This window comes from Salminus brasiliensis, chromosome 20 (assembly GCF_030463535.1).
Source record: "Salminus brasiliensis chromosome 20, fSalBra1.hap2, whole genome shotgun sequence".
Classification (NCBI taxonomy): domain Eukaryota; kingdom Metazoa; phylum Chordata; class Actinopteri; order Characiformes; family Bryconidae; genus Salminus; species Salminus brasiliensis.
The window spans coordinates 6681109-6704820 of record NC_132897.1 but is presented as its reverse complement, the minus strand read 5'-3'; the positions used below and the strand labels follow the sequence as shown (position 1 = coordinate 6704820).

The 23712-nt window shown below is 42.7% G+C and overlaps 1 protein-coding gene across 12 annotated transcripts in view; it reads right to left on the bottom strand.

The window, feature by feature from the left end:
- The window catches only part of camk2b1 (calcium/calmodulin-dependent protein kinase (CaM kinase) II beta 1), an 84825-nt gene extending 61322 nt beyond the window's left edge, over window positions 1-23503 (bottom strand). For 8 of the 12 annotated variants that reach the window (XM_072664377.1, XM_072664379.1, XM_072664370.1 and 5 more), the window contains exons 1-5: window positions 23138-23499; window positions 15781-15875; window positions 2863-2922; window positions 2596-2650; window positions 187-252 (exon numbers count right to left, since the gene is read on the bottom strand). In XM_072664377.1, coding sequence (XP_072520478.1) covers window positions 187-252; window positions 2596-2650; window positions 2863-2922; window positions 15781-15875; window positions 23138-23199 — 338 coding nt within the window. In that variant the 5' untranslated portion in view covers window positions 23200-23499. Of the gene's footprint in view, window positions 1-186; window positions 253-2595; window positions 2651-2862; window positions 2923-15780; window positions 15876-23137 lie in introns of all 12 variants that reach the window. The other 4 variants (XM_072664374.1, XM_072664378.1, XM_072664381.1 and 1 more) reach the window with 3 other exon arrangements.
- Between the last annotated feature and the right edge of the window lie 209 nt (window positions 23504-23712).

The following is a 23712-nucleotide window of genomic DNA, read 5'->3' as shown; positions in this document are numbered from 1 at the left end:
TCCCATAAGTCCAAATACTAAAACAACTGACAGGTGAACTAGTATAACGTGTAGGTGGGGGTGGAGACTAACCCAGGTGAAGGATGGAGGAGAGAAAACAAGGGGAAACGAGGAGAAAGTGAGAGAGAGAGACAGAGGAAGAGAGGGAGGAGAGAAAGACAAGTGCAGGGAAGCGTTGCTGCATACCTGGCGTCGGCCTCACTGTAGTACTCTCTGGCAACGATGTCCTCAAACAACTCTCCCCCCGTCACCCTGCAGAACAATGGAAGTACAGGTTACACACACACACACACACACACACACACACACACACACACACATACTCTTCCTCAACTCCCCAGCTCATCCTAAAATTGCTGGATGGAGCAGCACACATCATCCCAGAGAACACACTACCACTGCTCCACAGCTGTATATCCCTCGTGGCGCCAATAGGTACACGTTCATCTGCTCCAGAGAGTGCTATTCTATTGGCAGTAGTTCTCTAAAGGGACAAGACAAGCTGCGTGTGTGCCTGCATTTGCACATCTGTGTCAGCAATGGGGGCCACTTACAGTAGCTAAATGCATTTATTAGAAGGGGTGTCCACAAACATTTGGACATGTAGTGTACAAAGAGCACCTTACGACAGACGTGGGTCACTCACTCATACAAACAGATGTGATCTGCGCATCCACACTGAGCACTTAGGTTGGCAATGTGAGTGCAGCCGAAGACAGACACACACACACACACACACACACACACACAGAGCATCAGACAGCCCAGCATTTCCATGGAAACAAGAATCCTCCATGACAATGCTTGGGAATCTTATCGTCCTCGGCTGCGTGTTCTAGCACATTCCGCTGCGTCAGAAAGACGAGATGATGTTACAAAATGGTAGAACTGAGGACTTACTAAAGCTGTGGGAAACAACGGCCTGACATTCCAAGCAACAGGCGCTGGATCAACTGAACATGCAACAAGGGTACTCCCACAGCATCTTCAATGACATTGCTAATATTCTGTTTAATCGATCCTGAAAGGCTGTTTGTAATTTTTCTCAGCAATTCTAATCCTAGATTTAAGCATTTTGATGTTAAGATGAAGAGCAAAGACGGTAGAGTCATTACGAACAAAGACACAAGTTAAACTACCAGTATAGCTGTAAATAGGCATTGGATCATTTGTCCATTTATTTTCATCAGCCAAATCATCAGTCATCAGCCAAAAAATAGCAACCAAAAAGTCAGCAGCCAAGAAATAGCAACCAAATATTAGCAGCCAAAAATCAGCAGCCAAAAATCAGCAATCAAAAATCAGCAATCAAAAATCAGCAATCAAATATCAGCAATCAAATATCAGCAATCAAATATCAGAAGCCAAATATCAGCAATCAAAAATCAGAAGCCAAATATCAGCAGCCAAATATCAGCAGCCAAATATCAGCAATCAAAAATCAGAAGCCAAATATCAGAAGCCAAATATCAGAAGCCAAATATCAGCAATCAAATATCAGAAGCCAAATATCAGAAGCCAAATATCAGAAGCCAAATATCAGCAATCAAAAATCAGCCGCAAAACGTTATCTACCAAAAACCACCAGCCAATAATTCACAGCAACCAAAACAAGTCTAACAAATAAAAACTATATTAATGTTAAAAACAGGCTACAATTCTAAACAAGTAAACACATGAATAGAAATATATTACAGACTTCAGTCTCCGCTTGCTGTTGAGGACAAATCAAAAATAGGCCCTAAACTGAATCTTCTGCTCCCTCCACAACAAACAAAACGACCTCAGCTGAACCATACGGGAGCTACACACACATCAGCAGGGAAAGCACTGTTTTGTTTTGTTTTTTTCTGCTCAAGAAAGTGAGTGGGGGCAAGGTTAAAGGCTAACCCGCTACAATCACGTCAGCTTGCTAACAGCCCATCTCGCTGATCTTGGTGCAATAAAAACAGAGCAATGGAAAACCAGCGGCTTTCAATCAGCGGGTTGTAAATGGGCTTGTTAAACCACATCTGAGCATTTTTCACCCCAACCAAAGCCACCCACTATTTCTACCCACAATTTTTCAATTTTCTTATAAACATATTTACTTAAAATCCCAAATCCATCTGAAATACACGCTTACTTGGATTTAATCAAGAACTACTTTCTTGACCCCTTTTTAGAGGCTTAGCCTAAAACCAACCTAAAGCAGCTCGACATAAAGCAACAAGTACTTGACCTGTCACTCTGGAGAGCATGCAGAGTTTACACTCCAGTCGAGTAAATTCTCCATGCTGCATGTGGGCCATCCCTCCTCGCATGCTTACCCTTCCTTTCTTATACCTCAACACTTTGATTTCCCAATTTGACATTTCAACCAATCGGCCTCTATTGAAGTTATTGATTTTTGTAGAACTCTGACTCATCCTTGTTCCGCAATAACAATAACAGGAGAACCATAAGAGATAAAACCTCCACCATAGTCATCAGACAAGCTTCTGAAGAAAGCCTTGCATAAGAAGGTGCCAGTGTGAGAAAAATGCACAGCTCACAGGGAGCGGTCAAGCGGTGTTGCATGCCAAGAGTCTTAACATCGGAATAACAAACACTTACAAGTCAAACAGCAAGTAGTGGAAGCCTTCCTCTGATATGCTGTCATGGAGTCGAACTGTAGGAAGAGAGGGAGGACACATTAGAGAGATTTCATTACAGACACACAACTCATTTCATGCATTTGAATAAGCCTGGCTGAAGTTTCGAGGCTGTGGTTAAGCCTTTCCAAGCCTATCAAATCGGTTACTAAACCAGAACTGGGAATATTCATGCAATTTGGAGCGTTTACGCGTTCCCTGACTGTGAGCAGGCATCAGAATTACTCACCGATATTTGGGTGCTTCAGCAGTCGACAGATGCGAGCCTCTCTCTCCAGCTTCTGATGATCTGAAAAGAAAACAAACACAAAATGAAGGCTTTAACGTAGGGATGCACCGATACCACTTTATTTTATTAAGATACCAGATTTTCAAGTATCTGCCAATACAGAGTACCAATACAGATACATTTATAGTCTTCATTTTTAAATGCTGTATTTTTTTATATCCCAAATAAGATCTAATAAGTTAAGAACAGCGTTTACTGGTTGAGGAACATTTTTCACATGAAAAAATAAAAGTTGCCACAATACACAAACCAAGTGCCACATGCAAGTAGGGAAGCATAATCTTGCTAAACTCGACCAAACAGCTTTTTAAATGGTGTAAAAAGCTAAAATTCACATTTCAGAGCAGTGAAAAAACACCAGTTTATAAACAAAAAGTGCTTCTACAGCAATTTCACATTCAGGTACACGTCTCTGTGTAAAAAAAGGACTGAACTTCAGTGTGTGTTAGTCTTTAAACAAGCTGCTGAAACTCAACTTATGGTTTCAGAACCAAAAAGACACCACATGGTGTAAGTATTTATTAATAAGTATTTATTAATAAGTATTTGTTAATAAGTATTTATGACTGGCTTTTACTGGTTGTTTAAACATTCGGTTTCATAATAAAGTAGGGCGTCAGTAAGCTTCATGTAATCGGTGCTGTTTAATACTGTGTGTAAGTGGCGGTTTATACAGACACAGTATCGGTGCAACATCACTTTTAAGTAAGTAGGAGTGAGCAGCTTCGGATATAGTGGTAGATTATGGCTTTATTTAGTTTTATGGATCTGTAATTTATTAAAATATCCCACATTTTACATTCATCATTTTCCAATAACAAACTATAATGGACTAAACTTATCTTTCTATATTTATTGTGCTATTTCTATTATATAACATATATATATATATTATATTTTGTCAATTATATTATACAATTATTTATAAATATAAGTATTTGGGGCTCAGTGGTCTAATGCGCTGCCACCATGGCCTAGAGGTCACAAGTTCGAATCCCGAGCCATGCCGTCTTGCCATCACTGGTGGGTATGTCTCACCCTCTCCCCTCATCACAGGCATCTGTTAGCTGGTGTGGTGGAGTTCAAAAAGAGGGGTTGGCTTCTCCTCCTGGCTTCTCCCCCTTGATGCTTTTTTTCTGTTCATATTGAACTATGAGGTCCAAACTGCGGTGTGAACCGGACCCCAGCAGCCTTTACACCTCTAATATAACCCACTGTATTTGTGCTGAGCATGGTGGCGTTATTAGACATGCTGAATGAGGGTCATGTTAACTGGGTTGTTTGTTTTGATTTCTGAAACATTAGAGGAGCTCTGCACTCTTCAGTACTGTTTTGGTGTTGGGCAATGTGACAGCCAAAACCCTGCTTTCGCAAATTCTGACTCACACTACTGAACAAACCCTCCCAGAACAGGTACGGCACACTGCGGTGCAGCACTATCAGCTGTGGGATTAAAGGGCACAACAATAATAAAGCAAGACAGACATAAACACAACACTGATAGTAATCTCAGTCTTCATAAGAGCTCAGAGCACCGGCAGAGGATGCAATGACTAATGCAGTGAGCTGCACTGACAGAGGCTCGAGTCTCAAGGAGAATGAGTGCATTATATTAATCCAGCAGGAAGGAAAAGGTCACAAGACACCACACACACACACACACACACACACACACACACACACACACACACACACACACACACAACTGTTCTCTACATTCCTCACATATAACCTGCATAACGTCACAATGATGACTTCAACATCAGCTGGCCAATCTGCTGCCAGAAACGCATTCTGCTCAGAGCTGTTGTTTGTCAAAATACCAAATGATCTGGATTAATTACGATGAAGACACACAGCACATTGGAAACCAGACAGACATACAGACAGACAGAGAGAGGGAGAGTAAATAATTCCCTTAAAATGCGTTCTTCTGAAATTAATGAAATTAAGGCACTAGTAGTGGGGGTTTTTCACTGGGAAGCAGTGATCCTCACTGTGTCGTCCTCTCCCCTGCAAAGCCATCAGCACTGGACTGGTGTGAGACCTCTGTTGAGTTTGGTAACACCTCACGTTGAGGTATAATCTGCTATCACTATGACCAGGGGGTCATGAGTTCGAATCCCGAGCCATGCCACTTTGCCATCAGCAGAGAAAACAATTGGCTGTGCCACTCTCCCCTCATCAGGCATCTTTTAACTGGTGCTGTGGATCGGTGGCTGTTGGAAAAAAGGCGCTGGCTGGCTTCATTGGAGGAGACATGCTGATCTTCACCCTCCCTCAAAGTATCGGGAGCATTGCTAGTGTTGGCAGGAGCTAAAAATGGGTGGGTTAACTGGTGACCAAATTTGAATTTTTATAAAAGAGGACAGAGGGGGAGCACAGGTATTCACAGTGGTTAGAATGTCGTGGCTGGGGGGTTTCTTATAAGTTGTACATTGAACCGAAAGGAGCTGATTTGACTGGTCTTGCTAAACGAGTAAGTGTTCATGTATTAATATACATTAACATACTGTAGCTGCATGATTTGAGAGGCATTTCCACCCTCACACATACATACACACTGCCACAGTCCTACAACTTAGACCTACTTGAAATCCCACAGCCACAACATTGGCAGTACGGTGGACACCCATGTGTCCCTAGTGTAGTCGTTTGTCGTCCAAACATACGGTCACCCTAGAATTTAGATTGAAGGTGATGATCAGCACACATTTAACAGGGAGAGAGAGACACAGAATAATATGGTGGATGGATATTAATATTAATGTACTGTGAAATAATTCTATTATTTTTACAGTAGTAAACTTTCCTACTACATTCTCTGTAGTGGTTACTGAAGTTGCACAGCAGTCATAAGCTTACTAACTGAACATTTAGCCTATAGTTCAAATGTATTAACTCAAAATGCACGGCTAACATCAAACCTTAAAGCAGTGCAGTGATGCCAGTGAAGCTTCTTTAAGCCGAGCTGAGTGCAGAGAAAATGGAAATGATGATCACTAAGCCTTAAGTGTTGAGCAAGAAAAGCTCAGTGTTTTAGCCTCCTGCCCAGATCTCTGCCTGCCTCTTACTGCACTCGCTCATGTATAAATCATTACAGCTCTCCCACTCTTTCACCTCCAGCTGATCTCTGCCCAGTGATCGTGACATAAGTGTGTGTTTGTGTGTGTGTGTGTGTGTGTGTGTGTGTTTGCCTGCGTGCATGTGACCGTATGCAATGTGTGTATAGCCTACATCCGCTCTAATCCCTCGTATCTGAAATCTGTTTGCCACAGAGCCAGCCGGCAGTAGCAGGCCTGATGAGGAGCTGACCACACGCAGTCCACCCCCTCCTGTCCAAACACAGAGGCATTTAAGCCAACCGAGGCAGTCAGCGATCCATCTGGTCCAGCTGAAGACACAGCATGGACACATGTGGCCAAAGCCCAGCAGCAATGCCTGCTGCAGCCCAGTCCACCAGCCTGTGGAATAGCCTGAGCAAAACTCCTCAATCTGTCTTTTATTTCCAAACCAATTTACTTACTTACTTACTTACTCACACACACACACACACACACACACACACTTCATATACTAGTTCACTTCATACATGTACACACACATAATAATAATAATAATATATAATAACAGCCCTAGCATTACTGCATTAGAGCCCCTCGGTTTTCAGAAATCGGTAACATCAATAGGGTTACACTGTACACAATGTATGGGCAAAGCACACTAATGTAGTCACCGGGGATGGACACACCATCAGAGGAAGAATCAAGAACTTAAGAACTATAGCTGAGAGACCCACCGAAGACAGCAGGTTAGAGGTGGGGTTAAAGCTACTCTACTGGGCAGATCTGCTTACAGCACTCTCTTTTCCATGATGCAGCAAGGTAATCAAGACTCTGAGAGGAGGCTCACCTTAGTTTTCCTTTGCTGCATTGTGGATGGCGAAGAAGGTGCTGGGTAGGCCGGTAATGATAATTACATTACTGAGTTATCTTATAGGCATATATGGGCAGGACTGCAATTGTTTTGGTTGACCATGATACTGCCCATAATGTCTATTTAGCCAGGAGAGCCCATTAACGGCAATGAGCCGGTAGGTCAGCTTTGTTAGAAAACCATGGTTTAGGATATTCCACTGTCTGTTTGAGTATTGTTAGCAAATAAGTTCACATCTGTTTAAAAGGGTGTAATCACACAATTCTGATATTTTATTAGAACTTTATCAGCTGTCTAAAATGGCCTGGACATGAAGAGCTGTAACAGCAAAAAGAAATGCAAAAAGACATGGCTGTGTCCCAAACCACACAATGAATCTGCTTCTAATGGTAGTGCACTATTTAGAAATCTTAGAAATGTTAGAAAGTCCTTAAACCTGCTCATAATTGTGTATTATTAATTGTGTAATAAGCAATAGAATCAATAAATGATCATCAAATATGTTTATTAGTAAATCAGCTCTTCAGACAGCTCTATCACTGACTTGGTTAAATAATAATGTGCCAGACTGATCTGTTATTTCGCTATATGAGATCTGTGCGAACAGGAATGCTGGTAACGTTGGGAGGGGATGAGCTGCCAATTGCTTGATAGTTTTTCCAAGTAGCTGGTAAATACTTCAGAAACTGATAGGGCTTAAAACGTTCCAGTGACGAGTGCAAGTATACGGATTAAGATACTATAATCACTGAAGCTCTCCATCTCAAACCACAGTTAAAAGTAAAGATCGTCGAGGAACTTTTGGAGAAACTTCAGTTTGAAACTGTGGTGAAACCTCTTAAGGTGCTTTGGTGAAACCTTCAAGTAAGTTGTTCAAACAACCTTTTCTTGAAGGACACAGAGCCAATGACAGCCAATGTGATACTGATTTTAGCTCATACCACTCAGCATTAGTACCTGTTGAGCCCTGTACACATTCTAGGGCCGAACACCCACCTCAATGTGAAGTTCTGCAGAAGCCAGAACAAGCTGGAAAGTCTTTCTGTGCATTATTCAGCTGAATGCTACAAATATTTTAGCCAGATTTGATCAGTAATTTATAATATGGTGTAGAAACACTAATCTGATCCCTTCAGTTTCCAGTAGTTTGGTCTCTCCACATTAATAGACATGGAAGCCTGGTCTTACGTGACTGCATGGTGTAATTGCAAGATGGCCGCAGTGTAAACAGTGCTGCTATCACAAATATCAGAGCGGTTAGGACGTTTATCAGACAATCAAATCTGATCTGTAATTTATTGCTGTGCATCGCAAAGTGTCAGTGAATGAATCGAGACAGTCCTACCCTCAAACCAGGTACTAGATAATGAGGTGCACTGTGAAGTTCATACACTCTTAAAACAAGAGGTGCACCACAGGGTTCTTCGAGTGATGCCATAAAATAACTTTTTAGTATAAGAGATGCGTGTGAATTGTAAAGACCCTTTAAAAGATTTTAAAGTCAAATATACTAAAAAGGTTTTTATGGAGCCAAATGTGTCTCTTCTGCGGCACTGCTCAAACAATATAGCGTGCAGTGTACGAATATAGTGCACAGTTCCTCAATTGAGACACAGGGTCAAACAGGGGGAGTAAAGAAAGAGGGACAGACAGACAGAAAGAGAGAGAGAGAGAGAGAGAGAGAGAACCCTAGAGAATGGAGGGAGAGAATAAAGGGCATGAGTGATATGTTCACTGAGTGAGAAATCCACAGAAAAGCCAAGGCTGCCGCCTCAAAACCCTGACAGCCATACACTATCCACTATGTGTGTGTGAGAGAGAGCGAACGAGTGTGTGTGACCATGCTGAGCTTTTTATGTACATGAGAAGGCATCATCATCACCTGGTGTGAAAATTGAAGTGTTTCAGACCGAATGAATCCTGCAGAACAGCTCAGGCAATTAAAACGGCTTCAAAACCCCAGATATCGCTGAGGGCCCACCAGGGGTGAATTTCTACAAAGACGGAATTCAAAGGGGGTGAAAACAACACCTGATGAACTCAACACAGCTCTAACGCTCTGCTAGAGATGCCGACTGTAATCCCAAATATGCGATCGGTGATCAGACTGAACAGATCCTGACAGCCAATCAGAGTCTTGTGCAAGGCTCCTCGATCACAGGATTCTGCAGTTCTTTGTTCAACCAGCAGATGGAACTACAGAGCTCGCGTACGGCTGCAGAAGCCCATTAAATCCAGCGTTGTATTCCACTCCGTGTGTTGGCTCCGTTTCGTCCTTTGTAGAATGTGTAAAGCTAACGCTGCCTTATGGAATACGCAGAGTAAAGACCTGTATGAAACCTGCTAATATTACCCCTCATGAGACTCGGATACCTCCTCACTCAGCCCAGTACAGTGTGGATCAGAACACAGCAGAGCTAACAAACACCAATTGGCAGATCAAGCTGAAAGAAGAACAGTATTTGGTCTCGGCTTTAAAAACACTGATCAGACTTGGAGTTTCTGAGTTTTCAAGGAACGGTGTGTATCTGCCCAAATCCTGCTTGGCTAGAAGTTATTGTGTGATCATGGAGAGATCCTCATGGGTAGAGAAGATGCTACATTTAGAGCGAACCAAAGGAAGAAGAAGAAGTACCAAGGGACTGCTCTAAACATCCCAGAAGAGAGCAGGCTTCTCATCTACGAGGACAATTAGCGCTTACAGGACCCTAGAAATGGGACACCAGTCAAGAATAGAGCACAGCTGTATCCTGAGAAATGTGGGCAAATCCAGGTCCTCATTCACAGGAGCTCTAGCACACTGCTGTTAGTGCACAGTGAGTGGTCCTTAACAACGACCTCCTACAGTAATAGAAAGGTTAAGGCCTGGGCATGAGAAGCAGGATCCATACTATACTAAATCATGAGTGATCCTGGAAAGATCCTCATGGGTAGAGAAGATGCTACATTTGGAGCAAACTGAAAGGGGGAGAAGTACCAAGGCACTGCTCTAAACATCCCAGAAGAGACCAGGCCTCTCATCTAAGAGGACAGTTAGTGCTTACAGGACCCTAACAATGGAAAGACAGCAGGACGGCTGAAATCTTAGATGGACGGTGTGATCTCATGATTATTACATAATTGCAGGTAGCTGTCGGGGATGAAATGAGAGACGCTTTGGCGTTCAAACTATGAGAATAATGTGGTCATATGTGTCTCTGACCACCTCCAAATGTGGTTTGAGTGATCAGATTACAAGGTGTCCTTGAGACGCACTGTATCCCGTTCACACCTGTACTTCACACCCAGGACACGTGTTAATGGCAAGTGTGAACAGGGTCTGAGACGAACCAGCTTCATGCAAAAAGCTGGTATAGCTTTCTGTTTCAGTGACCATGGTCAAGTTATTAAAAAAATATTATTATTATTTTTTAACTTTGGTTCATCATAAAGATTCAATACTGTTATTTGACCCTGACATCCAGTCCCAGCTCTCTCCCCAACAAATAAACAAACACTCACATGCACCAACATACATGCCACCCACCCACTGGTCACTTCAGCTGATGAGCGCTGACCTTAGCTGTCTGGCTGCAGGGCATTCTCTACACTATACACATACTGACAGAGCTGTCGCAATACAGGCACAGCAGTGACACAAACAACAAACACCCTACTTTAACCTCTGGGTAACGGAGCAGTCAGCTACGCTGTAATTCTGTCTGTAAGGAAGGGCAGCCCTGCTAACGCACAACACTGTAAATATTCACGCATCAGCCATAACATTAACACCACCACTTTGATTGTACACTCACTGTCCAGTGTATCAACTCCACTCCAGCACTTAGCAGTTCTTTAAATACACACTAACTACAGATGGGCTTCTGTCACTGCTAGTGACGGGAGGTTCACATAAATGGGGATTGGGTAACTGGCCTTCCAAATAAGATAGAAAATGGGGTACATTTATAAATAAATAAATAAATAAATAAATGCATATATTATGTAAACGGAGATAAATTTGGGGGATTAAAAAAATAATAATATTTTAGATGAAAATGTCATCTTGGCAAATACGGACATAAAGGTGTAAAAGAAGGCCTTGCAAAGTGACCAGTCTAGTAACATTAGCTGAGGTGAAAACTGAAATGCCCCTCCAGCCGGATGTCCAGGGTTTTGACCCGAGTGGCTCAGAAGCACACAGTGGGAGCTTAATCAGAACTGTTTTTGGTCGCTACTCGTTTCTTCTTTTGACTGATGACGCTGGCTGGGAGTGTGCTGCCCGGGCCATGGCTCTTCTCTGTGGCTCTCTGGGTCAGATGAGTGTCCCGTGCTCCAGGCATGTAGCTATGCTTTCACGCGCTCACTCGCTTGCACACACACACACACACACACGCGCACACACACACACACACACGCGCGCATGCACAGCGCAGCTGCCGAGTGCCACGGCTGCCTCTACAGCCAGAGCGCTCTTAAAACTCCTCTCTCCTTCACTCGCGCAATCACTCACAATCATTTCTCCTGCTCGCCCCGTCACACTCGCTCTTTCACAATCAGCTTCATTCCGTCTCCATCACACATCAACCTGCTCAGGCCGTTTCACGTGTGCGTGTCTGTCTCTCGCGCTCTCCCTCATTCTCTTTTTTCTCTAGCTCTTCCCCTGCCTTTCTTTTCTCAGCCTCGCTCTCACGCTCCTGAATCCACTAATGCTGAACAAGGTGACAAAAAATATAAACATCATGATATATGAAGATATTTTCATGACACATTAAACACAGTAAACACAGTAAACACATTACAACATTTCTTTTTCTGATGTTTGTAAATGAGTGAGGATGAATAAAACACACCAGATAAACAGCAGTGCCAGGTAGGGGAGTGGGCAAAAAGGCAGTATTTTATTGGCATCATGATTCTGATGTTTTTATTGTGATAAATGATGCTCTATTCTTAGTGTATCGTGGTGTATAATGTCAGAACACTGCACTGCACACTGCTTGTTTCATTGCAAGGAACATAATCAGTCCTGATTAAATTACCGTAGTGAAATAACATTTGAATAAAAACTGGCAGTTTATAAAATTTGGCACAACTACTGTCTTTCTGGTTATCTTTATGTCAATATTAGGATATACATGGTGTGTCATGAAAATGTCATTAAGTACCATAACCTACAATTTACACAAACAGTAAAAACAGCAAAACAATTTATTTTTTAATACAAAATAATGTGTTTTTGGTAAAAATAATTCTGTGTTTACAAAATAATTTGAGATAAAATTTAATGGAAATCAAACAGCTGGTAAAAGTAAAAGACTTAATAAAAATAACAATTAGGGCTGCAACAAACATCAAATAACCTATTATTAAAATGAATAACAGTTCATTCGGCTTACCAATCGCTGAAATACCAAATAACTCAAGTAGCTATTAGCTATTAAAATTAAAGTATGGTTGTTTTTTATATTTGCTAACTAACAATTAAGATAATAAAGATGAATAACTTATTTTAAATAACATTAAAGATAAATAAAACTCTATAAATATTTTATCTGTCAAAAATAAATAAAAAAATCAAACCAAGGATGTATAAAGTAGCAGCAGTACAAACTGTACTAACTAATGCTCCAGAGCGTCCTATTCTATTGGTCAGTGTTTTCCTATGGGGATAACACTACTGTGTGTCAGCAGGAGCTGCACTTCACTGTAACCTAGAGGGCGCTCAGCTGGAACTCCAAAAATAAATGATCAGAACTGAATCAGGCTTACTATAGCCCTTACCTGACTCATTAAATATACCTCTGGATTGGATGAGGACATCTCTATTAGTTAGGCTCTTTTTCAGTGTTGTTGACGTATTAATGAAATGCTCAGACCGAAATGACCATGATGATGATTAAATATCGTCTAACTTCTCATTATATCGCTTCTCACTTCTAATGAACACTAGTTCACTAGTCATCCTCACACCTCCACCTTCCACACAAACGCCCTGACAACTGTACCTCAAAAAATTCAGCTCTTCCAAATCTCTCCTCCATTAGCCTACTTTTGCAGCTTAGAGCATCACATCCTCCTTCTTCAGCTGGGTGAAAGCGAGAGAGCGTCTGAGCTTAACTCAAAGAGACAAATAAAAAACCTTCAACACATCAAAAGCTTAACAACAACCTCCCAGCCTCTGGTTCCACTTTTCACTGCAAGCTGGCCAATTTATTAAATACACAGTGCCCAGTGAACATAATTTCATGATGCCATAATTGAACATATTGGGATTGCGGAACGGCTCCTGAAAGATTAAAAGGCCTATTTGTGTTTGTGAAGCCAGGTCATGATGCCTCTATTCATCAAAACACCCACAGAACACTCCAGGAGCAAATAATAAAACGCTCAGAGGCAGATATTGCAATGTTATACTGCATAGTGATGCATTCTGCAAACCTAGGGCTCAGAAAGCCAAAAGCTCTAATGGCAGGGATCCATAAACTAGAACTACCTGTAACAATGCAAACAGACTGTTGATTCAGTAGCTACAAATTCTGACCTATCATTTCATTAAGAATATTGTTGCTGTCGGACAAAAACCTTGTATCTTAATTTTATCTTTTTTTTGGCATAATTTGAATCTGGGAGTTGTTGTTTACATTGGTGCAGAATTGCATAATGAATGGACCGGTAGAAATACTTTAAAATGACTTCTTATGAAAGGTGGAAGGTTATTTCCAGACATTCAGGTTTATTTCAATAAGTCATGAGAAAAAGCTAATTGACCCAGCCTACTCTGCAGTCACATGAATCTCAACTATACTGTTAAACAACACGCTAGCATAGCTTTAGCTAAGAATGGTAGTGTTTAACATGAGGAAAATGAGCTCAACCCCCAAAACGGCCCCACCAAATCCTGCAGGTTCTCAGACTTGCCTTTCTTACCAGCATATGAGCAAGTCTAATAGTCTGCCCTGTAGATATCACAAGCTGAAATTCCTTATAGCTTCCCCTGCCTTGATTGATAGCTTCTTAGATGAGAGGGTCCCCACAATTTCACAAGCAAATACATAAAGTCAAGCTTTGTAACATTAATGCTCCAGTGGATAATATTGTTAACTGTAATAATCCTGGTACAGCAGGTCTAAATTGGTCCAATCTCAGTAATTAATAAGAAGGTAAAGTAAAAGTAGGTCTGGTATTCTTGATGTCTGCACATGTAACTGACTGGCAGCATTGGTAGAGTCCTCTGTACTCCCGATGCCAGCACCCTTCAGAGTGTGGAGCACTGCAGGAAAAAAGCATTTCACCCAACAACCTGAATTTTGCTCTAGAGGAGAGGCCCACCTCATCCAACCCACTCTAATTTGGTGCACTTCAATCACTCCCTAAATTGCACTACGCCACCAGTGACACCCTGAACCACTTTTCCAAATCAGCTGCTCACTACACAGCAAAAGTCGCAGGAGTCAAATACTTGTCAAAACGCTCGTTCGCCACAATGACCAGTGAGGGCTGTTAAATGCTTGGCAACACCTGGCAAGGCAGCTGCAAGGCTCAGGTTACACACGGGTGACATATTTACACCCCTGTTCTGCAGGATGCAGTATGAAAAACTGCGCTCAGAGGTGTAGCTCTAGAGTCGGCCTCACTGCTCTGGCATTTGGCCTTGGCCTTGGCCGTAACCGTTACCACAGAAGCACGTGCCACTGACCGGTAGTCATTAGACAACTCCAGCACCTGTGCGCAGTCAGTATAATGCTCCAGAGCTTCGAATTACGGCTGCGGCTAACGGTTATTTCTATACTACAGTAATGCACCAATGATTATTTGATTCACTGAGACTTTCCACAGTTTCCTCACAGTCATGGCAGTCATTCAAACTTTAATTTACAAGTAAAGATTCTTAAAATGGCAATTTATTGAATCGTGCCCCTGTACTGTGATATGTATCGCATTGCCAATAAACAGCCCTACTACAAATGTACATTTTTCATGCACATATCATCTGTAGAGGGTTACATTTGCAGCAAAATAAAAAATTTATAAAATGCAGACAACTGAAATAATTTCTGCTCTTCTTATTATTATGAGTTTATATTATATATAATATTATATATGATTATTATATTACATATTATATTATTAGTAGTAGTTGTAGTATAGTATAGTATACGTATTAATTTAATTTAATCTATATGAACTAGTTTCATCAGGTGAGTTGAGGACATGGAAATCTCAAAATGTAAAAGTAGAGTACAGTACAGTACCTTTTCCTGTCATACCAACAGTTGCAGCTTAGCAGACATGGGTATTGAACCCACAACCTTGTGATCAATAACCCAGAGCTCTAATCATTGAGCCTGTACAGGGCAGCGAAACCCCAGGAGGAGGATTCTAGACCAATGCTCTATGATGTTCATTGAAATTATATTGAGAAGTGGTTCTCAAATCCTAGTCCTGGGGTTCCAGTTGTCTAGAATGTTCTAATGAACATATAATATGAACACTACAGAGCAGTGGTCATACAAACTGCTCTATGATGACCATATGACCATATGACGTACAGGTAAACGCAATGCTCTTTTATTTTGAAGTAAACAACACCACACTCTTCAGAACTTTAGACTTCTGAACCTTCTGAAAGAGGAGGGCCAGGGCCAAGGCTGAGGGTTCCATAACAGACGGCTAATCAAATTCACTAGAATATCCGAAACCCGAATGCTGTTATAACATGACAAATCAGCCGTAAAATGATAAATAAACAGGAAGGAAACATGCAAAGGAACAGGACACGGTACAGGGCCCAGCTTCCCAAAAGCATCTTAGAGTTAAGATCATCTTAACCGTTAGAGATACAATTCAGTGTGATGCTCACTCAACCATTTAAGGCTCATCTTTTTGCTAAGGCGCTTTTGGGAAATCCAGCCAAGCTTGATTAGAAAAGAAGTGCCTCACCTCTTGCCGATAGCTTTTTGGTGTTGATGATTTTGGCAGCGTATTCTTGGCCTGTGCACAGCTTCACACATCGCCGCACCACTGAAAACGCTCCCCTAAGGAAAAAGGAAAGAAATAAAGTTTTAAGAGTTTTAAAGTATCTCCTGTAGTTAAAAAGGCAAAGGCTCAAATACATGATATATGCGCTGATATCCAAGCCAAACGAGAAGCATCTAAAGTGCTGATATCGCGAAAACATGGACACTGATTTTTATTACAATCGGAGCTGTGTGAACAGAGCACATCTTTACTTGAGGAAGCAGCTAATAATGCTGACTTATTTCCACACAGCAACGTGTTCATTCCAGTCATTCCTCCAACACATTCCTCCTGTTCTCCCTTCACACTCGGCCCTGCTGATGAGAATGAAGCTGTTCTCATCAGGACCAACATTCTGGCGTATGGTGTTGATAAAATATACAGGTCTGGGCATGGAATAGATTACGGTAAATACACTGTGCTACATTTATTTGTGTTTAATAGGCTCCCAAAGGACCTGCTTAGCAGCCTCAGCACATTCTGCAGTGTGTAAGAATTGGTCCTAGTACCAATGCACTTACATACAAACACACACACACACACAAACCTGGGTTTCTAATGTCAGCAAAGTAACATCTGCACAACCTAACAATTAATGAAAAACAGAAAACTGCAAGCAAGCAGGTGATTTGGAGGAGATATAACACAGTGTGCTCTCCAAGCTGGGATTTGGGCCATCAGGACCCATTACAGCAGTAATAAAATATACATGAGGGGCATATCAGCAATATAAATGTCTTTAAAATGCTGGCAGTGTTACTTTTCTTGTCTATATTGCATTAAAACCATCACATTCATGCCATAAAATACAAAAATCCTAAACAGGACAGATACTTGAACCTCTTCTACCATCTTCTATTCTTAAAGGGGCCCTAGAAGGTCCAACTGTATTTACTTCGGCAGAGTTGAATAATGAGAGTTTAGTACATGCAAGTAACCAATCATAAACCTCAAAACACTGTTATTACATCTTCACAAGAAATTCAGGTATAACCAAAACCCCAAAACTGTTTCATCATAGTTTAGACTCCTTGTATCTGTACCCCCAAACTGGAGCTAAACTCACATCAGAGGGGAAAGCACTGGTCTATTTTTATACATTTAATATTTATTTATTTTATATTATAATATTAATATTATTTTTCTCAAAAACTTTTCTTAAAACTATGCTACAATTTGCTGCTTCTGTGAGCCATCTCTGCTGCCGTCAATCAGCCAATCAGAGCTTATCCAAACAAAGTTTATCCATGCCCCCACACCACCACCCCCATTAGACCTCCATAAAAGGAAAGTTAGTATGTTTTATTCCGTGGCAAAGTAACAGGGTGGTAAACAGACTCGTTAAACAATGTCTGAAGTCACATGTTTACGATTTATACATCACAAAACACTTAAAACACTCAATAAATGCATATTTCGCACAATTAAAGCTGTCCAAGGTAACTGTCAAAGTACTACAACTGAATTCAATTAAAACAAAAACACTAACAACCCATCAGAGCAACTTCCCGGTCTTCCCAGAGGTCTTTAATTATCAGAGGAAGTCTCTAGACGGTCTTTAGCTGGTCATAATCACTGTGCAGACTAAGTGCTCTTCATTAAGCTCCCCCCGAGTGCTCTTAGGACACATTAAAGTGATCTATGACATCTGTGTTTGCGTGAGTGTGACGTGTGTGTGTGTGTGTGTGTGTGTGTGTCTCCATTGGAGGCTCTAATTCCTCTTCTCTCCCACCTTTGGCCGCATTAGCAGGATAGTTAAAGCTGCACAATAAAGAAGTGCCCTTCACAAATCGCACTCCAACAGGGTGAACGTTTCTGGGTTGCAATCTGCAGCGCTTACACCAACGTATTCAACTCCTATAGGAATGGGATTATATTTAACACATATAGGAACGCACACTCTCACTCATACACACACACACACACACACACACCCTGTTGCAGCTGTCTAGGAAAGAGCAATCTGTTGTACGCATTGCTGGGTGCTACTGATGAAATCCAATACAGCAGTATTTTCTAAATTCAGGGGGATCACAGTATCAGACTGTGTCAGTACCAGAATAATATACAGCACGGCGCAGACGTTTCAGACACCTAAGCTCATTATTTAAAACGCCACTCAGGCATCTCGGCAATAAGAGAGTTTTTACTGTAGGAACTCCAGATCTCATTAGAACAGATGCAGGGAAACATAAATACAGTAAAAGAAACAAGAGATTCTCATTCTGAAGAAAGTAGGTGAGATCTTGTGAGCTAGTCTGAAGAACAGAGCTCGGGTCCTCCAGGTTTCTCCTGGACGCCCCCCCCAGTCCAGCCAGCACAGCGTGGAGGATGTGTTCAACTCCATCAGCAGCAGCAGCAGCTCACCTGATTTACCATCATTAAGAGAACTGACAAAATAATGCGATAAATGTAGTATACCGTAAAAATGTCTTTAAACATTGAGATATCAAATATTGTCCATATCTGCCAGAGCCTGAGAGAGCAGAATTGGCTATGCTCTATCTGCCCACTCTTTTCACATCAGTGTATAATTGGGCGTCTACAACACAGCTGGGTACCCGGCGCTTTCCCTTCTAGTGCGTTTGGTGACATTGCATCGATGGCAGTTTGAAAAGAGGCGGTAGCTGGTTGCGCATGTGTTGGAGGAGGCATGTGTCAATCCTTACCCTCCCAGGGTCTGGAGGATTACATGTGATAGGTGATGAGCACTAACGAGTGGGTCGGGTAATTGGCTAAATCTAAAATTAGAAAGGACACTTTCAATGGAAGCCAATGTAAAAAGCTTGTATTCCAAGTTCATTTCTAACCAATCTTTATTAAAATAGTACTATACAGCCAAAAGTATTGGGACACCTACTTATCATTGTTTCGAATGAAATGAAAGGCAGTAACAGAAGAGTTTATCCTGTTTTTGTTGGAGTACTGTCCTGGAAAGGCTTTCTACTAAGTTTTGGAGCACTGTTGTGAGAATTGGATTGCATTCAGCGATAAGTGAGCATTAGTGATGTCAGGATGTTGGATGATCAACACCTGCTTCATCCCAAACTACCCAACTCATCCCAAAAGTACTGGGTGGAGCACCAACCATCATTCCAAAGAACACAGCTCCGCAGCTCCACAGCTTAATGCTGGGCGGCCTTATACCCCTCTAGCCCACAACTAAAGCCACACATTAGGCATGGTGCTAACAGGTCCATGTTTATTTGCTCCAGAGAGTCCTGTTCTATTGATAATACTTCTCTACACTGACTAGACAAGCTGTGTGTGTGAGCATTTGCAATGGCATTCATCAGAAGGGGTGTCCACATACATTTGGACTTATACTGTGTTTATATAGACACCTTTACCCATGCATTCCTCTCCACCATATCTCCCCGTCTTACTCTCACACACATAACCTGGCCTACTACAGCTTCTTTAAGTGATCTCTCTCTCTCTACAAGGTTGCACCCATCTTAAGACACGAGCCAGAGTCAAGATACACTCACACTTCAGGAGAAAGTCGATCATTAAGCCTCACAGAGAGCAGCCTACAGCACCGTGTGCCCTTCCACTGCCTCTGATGTGGGATTAGCCCGGCTGTGCTGGAGCCATCAGCCGAAATCCCATTCACTTCTCTACCATCAGCTCACTACCATGTTCTCCTGAATCTGCACAATCCTGCATCTGAACACAAGACATACACAACTTATACTACTCAGACTGGTTTGGCACCAAATAAGCCAAAACATTAAGACCATCTGACCATCTGTGCCTCACAAACGGTGCAGATGTACCCCTCCATCGTTGTTGTTGTAGCAGAAAACTGGACTCTTCAGAAAAGATGACCTCCTTCAATCACTCCAAGGTCCAGCCCATACACTTGTGTGCCCATTGCAGGCACTTCTGACAGTGGACAGGGGTTAGCATGGGCACTCTGACTGATCTGATCTAAGCTACACAGCAGGGTGTGACGCACTGTGTGTATTAAGTAATTTCTTCCGCAACCATCATTAAACATTTCTGAGACTTGTGCCACAGTAGTCTTTCTGTCTGCAATACCGCGGTCATGTGATGCCTACCGCGGTGTTGAGCTCATTACCGTTATTATTTCTGTTCTGTGTCTATCTAGTACACGGCCAAAATAGCTCATTCATTCATGTGCCTTTACGAGAGAGACGGGGTGCAGGGGGGGGATATGGGAGCTCACTGATTGGTGATGGCATGCTCCGAAAACAGGTGGGGGGAAAAAACGGCCAGAGTGGCAAGTTTTGTGAAGTGCTAATTTTAAATGAAAGAGAAAGCAAGCAAACCTGGGTGATCCAGTCGGCAACACAGTGGAAAACGTGTGTGATCTGAGCTTTGGTTAGCTGGCTAGCTAACTTCTCTAAGCGAAGATTGCCTGCTATAGAAGATTGCCTGCTATAGTATAGGCTTCGAGTAAATGACCACCCAGCCCGATCTGCTGGAAGATTGCCCGCTGAGGTCCCCTCTACTTGCATCTAACCAGCTGCCACCTACCAGTCCGGCCAGCGGGTCCCCCCCAACCCGCCACCACCCGTGGCTCACCCGCCTGCCGCTGCTGCCTGTTTGGTGGCCGTGCTGAAACCTAGATGGACTCGTGTCTGTCTGACACTATTAATATCACCACTATCAACTTTCTGTTGTATCTGCTTTGGTAATTTTTACCATTAATGTTTAAATGGTCTGGCCAGAGGAGGATGGGTCCCCCTTGTGAGTCTTGGTTCCTCCCAAGGTTTCTTCCTCCAGCTCTGAGGGAGTTTTTCCTTGCCACTGTCGCCGTTGGCTTGCTCACGGGGGTCTTTGACGCTTCATGTTATTCCTTCTTTCTTCTCTGTCTCTGTTCTTTATTAAGTACTAATTATGTAAAGCTGCTTTGTGACGACAACAGTTGTAAAAAGCGCTATACAAATAAATTTGACTTGACTTGACTTGCTATAGGTCAAAACCCGTCTTATTTCACCTGTCTGCTGCTCTTAACACCAGTTGATCAGGTTTTTAGCGTCCTTTTAGCATACGTACTAATGCCAGTTTGTTTTCTCCTGAGCTACTTAAGCAAAGGCAGGCTTAGAAAATCCAGCTACAGGTAGAAAAAACGTTTTATCCGTTCAGCAGCAGTCATTCGATCTGAGTCACTCTTGTCTCACAGCTTATAAGTGGGGTTTCAGTCCAGACTTGAGTGTGTTCTGTAGTGAGCAGACTGTTATCCTGCTAACTAAGCTAATGCCAATCAGCTTCTCTCTCCTGATTCAGAGCAGTTGAACATTTCATTCAGACTGATGTGTTAATATTTACTGAATGATAAGGTTTAGGAGGTGTGCATGGTGTTCACTTAGTCTGGGACCAAATGCAGGATGAGATGTTACAGAAGACACAAATGCAGTACCACCGTCGCTACCTGCATAGCTTACATCACTCCCTGGTGATTGAGATGGTATGACCGCACTACTCTAGTCTTTATTATACATTATAATAAAGTAATAAATTATAACTATAATAAAAATAATAAATTATACATTATGTATATTGCGCAAATGTGTGCGCGTATACATATGTAGCAGTGTGTTCTTTCTAGACGATGTGCACCTAAATTCACATGGCAAGTAAAATGTGTAATTTGACCCAAACTTTGGCATACAGTTGGATAAATACACTAAAAGCCTGTTTACCACACCCTGATTAGCCTTAATCCTAGACTGAACAGGCTTTTCAATGTTATAATTTAGTCCTGGACTATGCAGAAGACCAGTCCCTAATGTCCAAAAGTATCTACACACCCCGTCTAAGCATTCAGTCGGACTCTAACCTTGTAAAATCTCCACAGAAATGCACTAAAGTCACCCAGGAACCAAGGCCAAGCGTATCTGCACTTTCTGGAGTGATGAAGCTCCATCCAAATAGGGCTGGGCGATATGGTAAAAATAAAATCACAATATTTATCACAATACACTGACGTAAAAAACATCAGTAACGACAGATTCTGATAAACTACAATTCAGAAACTCAGAGTATGGAGTACAGTAATTTATATTCAACATAATTACACAGTTTGTAATGAAACCTGCAGCTGATCAGTGTTTATTAAGCACTAACAGAACAGTGCTTGCTTAGAAAGGCAAAAAACATTGATCACAATACGATAAAATATCGTCATATTGCCCAGCTCTATATCCAACATCTTCTCGGTGAGCTGGAGTGCCAGAACCCATCTAACATCTAAACCTGACCTCACTAATGCTCTTGTAGTTGAATGCAATCAAATCCACACAGCAATCTTTCAACATCTAGTGTAAATCATTCCCAGAAGAGTAGACGTTCCTAATAATACCACTGGTTTCATAAGAAATGCTGGTTGAGCTGGTGGACATCGCTGGATCAGCACTTCCTACAACCACTAAACCTGAAGTGTCATCACTTAGAACCTGTTCTCCTCATCCTATCTAGATCATCTTCCACATAAGTGCATAATCTCCAAAGAACGGGACGTCCTGAAGAAGCCTCCCATGGTTCTAAGGTCACCAACGGACCACAGCCTATTGGGCTGAGCAGGGGAGCGGCGTTCCCTGGAGTGAGCGGCTCCATCCAACACCTCTGGGATGAGCTGGAGATGCAGTCTCAACCATCCACCATCAGAACCCGACCTCACTCATGCTCTTGTGGCCGAATGCAATCAGATCCTCACAGCAATGTTCCAGAATCTACTCTAAAGCACTCACAGAGAAGAAACTGTTATTGCAGCAAACCCAAGCAATCCCACTGACTGCAGAAGGCATGCACTCACTACAGCTGCACTTGAACTTAGAACCTGTTCTCCTCATTTCAGCTATCTAGAACCCCCTTCACGTTACGGAGCAGATATCAGCACGTGCATCCTACAGACAGACATATGCACGCACATGTCCTGCACCAAAACACAGCCAGAGAGCAACAGACGGCTGAACACATTTCAGCAAAGGGGGGCGGAGGGGGGGGGGGGGGGGTCTGCAAAGGGGCGTAGCACCAACACCAACACCAACTCCGCCTGGACACCAATAAACGCTTATAACGCCGTTATAAAGCACAATAAACATGTTATACCTGCTCTAATTCGGTTAAAATAAGCTAGCTATCTGCACTGTCACCCCTCTCTCCAGCCTGCCAGCCGCGGTCGCTGGCAGCTCTCTGCCCAACACTACCACACCTCACCCCGCACACGCAAACCGTCCCTCCCGCCCCAGAAACACAAGGCACAGCCGGACACACGGCTTCAAATCCGTCCAGTGTGAAGGCTACTCACTTGCCGAGCTCCTCGTAGAGCTGATATTCGTCTGTAAATCGCGTACAGGTCGTTGTAGCCATGTCTCTGCCTCTGCCTCTGTCTCTCGCCCCTCTCTCTCTTCGTCTCTAGCTTCGCTTTGGGTTATTTTTCTCCTCGTTTCCACCCTTTTCCGCGTTCAACCTCAGCCCTTCGCGAGCTAGGACTCTACACCTAACGCTCAGGTTGCGTGTAAAAGCTTCGCGGCCTCTTTCTGCTGTTTTATCGCCGTGAACAATGAAAGTACAGCAGTAACGGTAACCGCGGCGGTAGTGGTGGAGGTGGTGGCGGTGGCTCTCCCCTCGCTCTCGCTGAACACACTGCCGTGCTGCGCCCCGCGCCGCCGCGCTACTGACACCTGCCGGCCGAGCGCGGAGCTGCAGGCGTGGGCAGCGCTGCGCCTCACTGTAACTCCAAATAGGGACAAAAAAACAGTGAGAAGGGCCGTCTGGACTCTAAGGGTGGGCGATACTCGAAGACGTGCACACAATGCACGGTATGTATCAGAGCATTCACCACTGACGTGACGTGAGTTTAGTCCTGGACTATGCAGGAGA